General features: G+C 33.7%; 1 protein-coding gene across 1 annotated transcript; it reads left to right on the top strand.

Moving 5' to 3' along the window:
• The first annotated feature begins 1,294 nt into the window (after nucleotides 1-1,294).
• Nucleotides 1,295-3,845, top strand: LOC108781598 (coilin). The gene is made up of 5 exons (XM_018549611.1): nucleotides 1,295-1,764; nucleotides 2,239-2,396; nucleotides 2,488-3,131; nucleotides 3,195-3,294; nucleotides 3,712-3,845. The coding sequence occupies exons 1-5, from the start codon at nucleotides 1,511-1,513 to the stop codon at nucleotides 3,843-3,845; spliced, it is 1,290 nt and encodes a 429-aa protein (XP_018405113.1). The 5' UTR covers nucleotides 1,295-1,510.
• Nucleotides 3,846-6,909: the final 3,064 nt, after the last annotated feature.

Below are 6,909 nucleotides of genomic sequence, written 5' to 3'. Positions count from 1 at the left end.
TATTTATTGCAATAAATATTAGGAAAATAAACGAAAAATGGCTTCGGATAAGGTACGGATACATGTTTGTAAATTAGATCATTTTATACTGTACCACAAATTTGAAAAAGTAAAGTGTAAAGTATAAAATAATCTAATTTACAAACATTCGTACCTTATCCGAAGCCATTCTTCGTTTATTTTCCTAATATTTATTGCAATAAATAATATTGCCTCGATTTTGCCGCTTGCTGCTTGCTGTTCGTTCGGTTCAACTTCAACGAACTGCGGCAAAATGTATTTTGCGCCGGAAGTGCGTCATCTAGCTTACATAAAATTCTTAACCAATAGTAACGAATTGCTGCTGCAGCGTGCTGCGCGTGAAAAAGCACCTTAAGGGCGGGTTCATACCTTGACGGAAAAGCGGAAAGCGGAAGAGCAGTTAATCGATCAGAACTCGCCCTGGTAGTAAAAAGTACAAATCTAACAGAAAGTCGACTACCTGATTGGCTACTGCTTTTCCATTTTCCGTTTTTCCGTCAAGGTGTGAACCCGCCCTGATAGTAGGAAAAAAGAAAGGCGGAACGATAACGACATGGTCGGCATCGGCTCGGTCAGCTGGGTGCATAATTAGAAATTAACACAGGTATATACTGTGTATACTGCCAAGTAAAGAGAAATAATTTCGGAGTTCGGAGTTTGGTAGGAAAAAAAAACGATTTTTGCATTAATTAAAGACTGTTTTTGTCATGGAGACTGCAGATATGATGTTGATGGCCATGATAACATTATTAAATCGATTAAATCTAATAATTACCATGCGCTTTATTGGCCACTTGGAAGAAATTTGCGTTAACTTTTCAGGTTAATTACCTTATAGTTACTTCACCGCGTACCGCATACCGCGTACCGCGCTACATGTAAAATCACCCTTAAGGTTGATTTATACTGGCCGTAATCTGTTAACTTATGCTGTAATCTGTAAAAATTGACCAATTATAATCGATAATTCCCCTCTCATTCGACTGTGATTGGTCAATTTTTACAGATTACGGCATAAGTTAACAGTTTACGGCCAGTATAAATCAACCTTTAAGCGGGGAGCACAGACTCCTGCATAACGCATAAACCATATACATAAAGAATTTGATTGGTCCATTAACTCATGCATAAGAAAATGGACCAATCAAATTCTTTATGTATATGGTTTATGCGTTATGCAAAAGTCTGTGCTCCCCGCTTTAGGCGACATTATTTTTTTAAATCCTGACAACACTGCTTTACGAGACTCGCCGCCACATTCGATATTCGATACTGGCCGTATCGACTCTGTACGTTGCTGCACGTTGCTGCATGCATGCATGCATCGATGGTGTTCAAAACTTCAAACTTAATAACCACATGAAAAAGGCTTGTGAAGAAGAAGACAGTTTAAACTTGAATTCTTAAATCACGGTTTGAAACGGTGGCTAAGTTTTGACCACAAATTCAAAGTGCCGGGCTAATTAAAAAAATTAATCAACGTTTTGCAATGATAACCATGGAAGAAGACATAAAGCGTCCACATTTTCGGCTGAAGGTCGATCTCTCTAAATTTTTCCACGATGCACGCCGATTCTGCTGGATCTTCATCGACGGAACAAAAATCCAGCAGGTTAATCACTTGAAGCAACATATTAGTAAATTGTTCAACATTGCAGAACCATTTCATTTATTGCTAAATGACACCGAATATCTGCCTCCAATAGAAGATGTGAGAATACTTAAGGAAAATGAGACAATTCTGTTAGTATTATGTTGTATCTCAAATTATGTTTTATCCACGTATTTAAAAAATTGGAATTTTAATTTTGATTGCTTTCAGTATGTTTTTGGTATTACAATTTTTGTTTTGATTAGTTGTATTATAGAATCATATCCACAATTTAATTCATCCTTTGATAATTATTCAGAATCCTGATTTTGATTAAAAATTAGATTCATGCAACATGTTTTTGCATAAAATGAAAGAATCTGATAGAAATAAGTATCAGTTTGACTGATAAACCAAAATATTAAGCGTTAAAATTAATTATTATTGAGGTTAGAAAATCCATCAGTTGCGAAATTAGCGAAATACAATGCGAGCAAAGACCTTGTTTTGCTCTTACTATGTGTAGACAGTTATAAATTTGTGTAGAATCATTCATGAGTTTACAACTTTCCATGCAATGTGTGGTTTCACACATGTATTTTTATTAATAATTTGATATATTACAGAGTAGTTCCTGGATCTGGAATAAATAATGAAGATCTTGTAGAATCTAGCCGTATTTCTAGATGTGATAAGCAGACCATGGTAACAAATATTAAAACAGAAAAACAGAAAGTAGTTGCACAAAATACATTTAACAGTACCTTGGAACCAACTTCAATAAGTTAGTTTATTTTATTTATGCTGTACTATGTATACATAAACAAAACGAAATAAAACTTGTTTAATAATATAACTAATCGGTTTTATTTCAGATAATACCACAAAAGATATGACATTCTATAGTCTAGTTGATATGGTAGTCAGTTGTAGTGAAGAGGATACGGATTCTAAAACTACAGATAATTTAACAGAGAATTGTAACGAGATAGATTCGATTGTATCCATTGCAAAAAGGAAAAGAATACGGAAACGAAAATCAAAAAATCGATCTCAGTTAATTATATCATCTCCTGATAGAATTGAAGAAAACATATCAAAAGAGTCAAAGTTAAAAAAACCCAAAATAATAGATTCTTATGTTATTCCAACAGGAAAACATATACGATTTGATAATATGGAAAATGACGAACATACTATTACAGAACAAATAGTACAAGAAGCATCTAGAAATGAATCTTACTTAAACAAAACATCGTCTTTTAGAGATCTTTCTACGCTTTTAGCATTAGGACAAAGCTCAACGCCAATAACCTTTAGAAATAAGAAATTAAACAATGGAGTTAAAATAGAAAATGATGAGATAAAAAACAAAAATATGGAAGATATTACAGAAAAAAATGTATGTAGTACAAAACCTAAGAAGGAAATACAAAGTTATAAAAAATTATATGCTGATCTAGAAAAGGTTCCAATAATGACTAGAAAACCGCAAGTCAATGATATTATTGCCTTTAAAGTATGTATCTCATTATATTAAAAAATTTACTATATTTTTTTTCTAAACAGTATTGAATTTCAGACTTTAAAGATTGGTCTAGATTACACACCTCAGTTGTCTAATTCTATTCTTGCTGAAATAGTGGCTTGTGCACAGGGAAATTATACTCTTCAGATACTCCGTAAGTAACATTGGCTGGTATTCATATTCCGTTTTTATTTTACGACTTGGACTTAAAATATATGCTAATATAGTATATAATTGGTTCATGACATGTTAAATTATTCTTAAGACAATCTTAAATATAAGGACTATGAATACTGATTTTTGATTGGTTATGATATCTTAATATTGTAGTTACGGTTTCAAATATAAGAACCAACTATAAGTTTTTTTTTTACTTCTGCAGTAGACTACATTAGAACTCTCTTCACTTACTTTCATAAAATATGTTAAACATTTATCTATTTTATTTTAAATTCCAAAAATGCACATTAGTTCAGCCATAGAAAATAGATATAAATAAATTCCTATACTGACCATTGTGTATATTTTTAACTGTATATTTGAATTTTAAAACAAAATATTATATTTACAGAAGGTAAAGAGGAAATTCAGGAATTACCATTTGGAAAGTTTTCTCTGACAGACGATGAATCTGAACATCACCCTGATGGAAATATACTTATACTTAATTATTCACAAATGATAGAACCACGTCTAATTTCGTAAACTTTTGTTTTATGAGTATTTGTTCCTATATTTTATTTTTTATTCTGTTTAAAACGCAATTGTGTTTTGTCGTAAACTTTTGTTTTATGAGTATTTGTTCCTATATTTTATTTTTTATTCTGTTTAAAACGCAATTGTATTTATTTTATGTTTAACTTTTCTATTTAATTATTTATACCATACATTTAGAATTCTGTGTGTATGCGTTTAGATTATCTGGTTTGAAGGGAATGCTGTATTATCGATAAAACTAACGTTTTTGACGTTTCTGTTCCTGTATTTCTTTGTAATAGTTTTGACGTTTATATTAATAGGTATGCAATTTAATTTTATATTAATACTGAATTTGTTATACAGAACATATTAAGTTATTAAACTATACGTCAGTTCTATAAATAGATTTAATAATATTTATGTGTAAGTTAGCAGTCTTTTTCTTAAGCCAGTGTCACACGATGCTTGTTTTTCTGCCGGATTGCTAGCTGGATTAGATTCTCACCATTGTATTGGCTGCAATGTTGGCACTGTCAGTACCACAGCCAATACGATGGCAAAATTCTAATCCAGCCGGAAAACAAGCATCGTATGCCGCTGGCTTTATATAAAAAGATTTCATTTTACAATATCTTCGTCAAAAATGAACGAAATTTAAAAAAAGGGCTTAAAATCTCTACTTTCTAAAAATTATTATATTTTTAAAATTTTTGTTTTTTTAAGTTGTGAGTTTGATAATTTTTACATGTATTTGTGGGTCTTCCATGTGCCTAAAAAATATTTGCGAAAATTTTCATCTTCTTACTGTGAAAGTTTGAAGCTTTCTTTACAAAATCGTTTTTTTTTTTAAATCCTGAAATTGTTCCTCGGTTATTCGCGAGTTAAATAAAGGAGCATTTTGATTTTGATTGCTCATAATTTCGTTAAAAATCATATCGCAATTAAGAAATTACATTTTAAAGCTAAAAACTTTGTTCTATCGAATGTGTTAAGAACTGGACCGAGAAAAAATGTCTGAGACGCTCGAAGGCGAAGCCAAGATTTGAACCGAGAAGTTCGAATTAGAAAACCACCGTCTTACCGCGGAGCCACACAGCCCGACACGATAGGATCTTAAAGCGGGGAGCACAGACTTTTGCATAACGCATAAACCATATACATAAAGAATTTGATTGGTCCATTAACTCATGCATAAGAAAATGGGCCAATGAAATTCCTTATGCACATGCTTTATGCGTTATGCAAAAGTCTGTGTTGGGGCTCTTAGGCCTATCGCACATGAAATGCATAACTGTGCATAAGCATAACATAAGGCCGCTGGACCAATGAGCATCCAGCATAAAGACGCCATATTGATTAACATAAGATGCTCATTGGTCCAGCGGCCTTATGTTATGCTGATGCACAGTTATGCATTTCATGTGCGATAGGCCTTAAGCGGGGAGCACAGACTTTTGCATAACGCATAAAGCATGCGCATAAGGATTTTCATTGGTCCATTTTCTTATGCATGAGTCAATGAACCAATCAAATTCTTTATGTATATGGTTTATGCGTTATGCAAAAGTCTGTGCTCCCCGCTTTAAGGTTGATTTATACTGGCCGTAAACTGTTAACTTATGCCGTAATCTGTAAAAATTGACCAATCACAGTCGAATGAGAGGGGAATAATCGATTATAATTGGTCAATTTTTACAGATTACAGCATAAGTTAACAGATTACGGCCAGTATAATCCAACCTTTAGGCTGCGTTCCGTTTTAGGCATATGCGCGCATTTTATATAATGAGCGTCACGTATATATACTATAGGGGAATGCGCGTATATGCGTGAAACGGAACACAGCCTTACTCCTGTATTCATAGTCAGACCTTATACTTAAGGCTTCCTTAAATTTATCTTTAGATACTCAGTAGCCAATAAAATAATTCGTAAATCATCTGAAGATAAATTTAAGGTAGCCTTAAGTATAAGGTCTGACTATGAATACGGGGGTTAAACGAGAAACACACACTTTTGCATAACGCATAAAGCATGTGCATAAGTAATTTCATTGGCCCATTTTCTTATGCATGAGTCAATGGACCAATCAAATTCTTTATGTATATGGTTTATGCGTTATGCAAAAGTCTGTGCTCCCCGCTTCAGTTTATTATGACTTAGCAGTAAAGCACGATCTACAATTGCGTAAATGTAGTTGTAAGAATTGACTAATCACAGTTGAATACGAGGAGAATATTCAACTGTCATTGATCAATTCTTATAACTACAACCACTTACAACTACGTTTACGCAATTGTAGATCGGGCTTAAGAAAATCAACTTTGTGGATTTGCTACTAAACAGTCATAGAAAATTAATCAATCACAGTCGAATATAAGAAGAATAATCGACTATGATTGGATAATTTGGTAAATGTTAAGCACTAAACACAATGCGAGGGAATAGCGATAAGTTTCAACCTATCAAAAATGCGTATTCCGGTGTATTCAATTTCTGGATAAGTTGAAACTTATCGCTATTCTCTCGCATTGTGTTTAGGGCTTTAGAAAACTCAGTCCACCTCAAATTTTGATAAAAGTATACTCAATCGATGCGTTTTTGCTATTGTCCACTGCCTATCACAGCAACTCTTGCATAGGGAATTTTTTAAAATTTTTTTCTAGCGTTGTGATTGGCTTGTGCGCAACTGACCCGAATGCAATTGATATACATCCAAATCTTAGGGTGCAAACCCATGCAGCGGAATAGCGTAACGCGGAACGAGAATAGAACCAATCACGAGATTCTCTAGAAACACGGAATGCTCGTTATTGGTTCTGCTCTCGTTCCGCGTTACGCTATTCCGCTGCATGGGTTTGCACCCTTAGGGTGCGATTACATGGAGCGCGGAAACACGGAAAAGCGGAAGACAAAATTATCTAGATTTTACTAAACTTCCGCGCGTTTCGTTCCGCCTGTTTTGATCTTCTAAGGGCGGGTTCACACCTTGACGGAAAAGCGGAAAGTGGAAAAGCAGTTAACCGATCAGAACTCGTCTTGGTAGTAAAAAGTACAAAACTAACAGAAA

Source organism: Cyphomyrmex costatus, unplaced genomic scaffold (genome assembly GCF_001594065.2).
Source record: "Cyphomyrmex costatus isolate MS0001 unplaced genomic scaffold, Ccosl1.0 scaffold843, whole genome shotgun sequence".
In the NCBI taxonomy this organism is placed as follows: domain Eukaryota; kingdom Metazoa; phylum Arthropoda; class Insecta; order Hymenoptera; family Formicidae; genus Cyphomyrmex; species Cyphomyrmex costatus.
Note: the sequence above shows the minus strand (reverse complement) of the source record. Positions and strands in the feature narration are given on the sequence as shown.

Coding starts and splice junctions, on each gene's coding strand:
- LOC108781598 (XM_018549611.1), top strand. CDS start 1,511: ATGATAACCATGGAAGAAGACATAAAGCGTCCACATTTTCGGCTGAAG. Junction 1,765..2,238: donor AAGGAAAATGAGACAATTCT/GTTAGTATTATG, acceptor GATATATTACAG/AGTAGTTCCTGGATCTGGAA. Junction 3,295..3,711: donor TTATACTCTTCAGATACTCC/GTAAGTAACATT, acceptor TTATATTTACAG/AAGGTAAAGAGGAAATTCAG.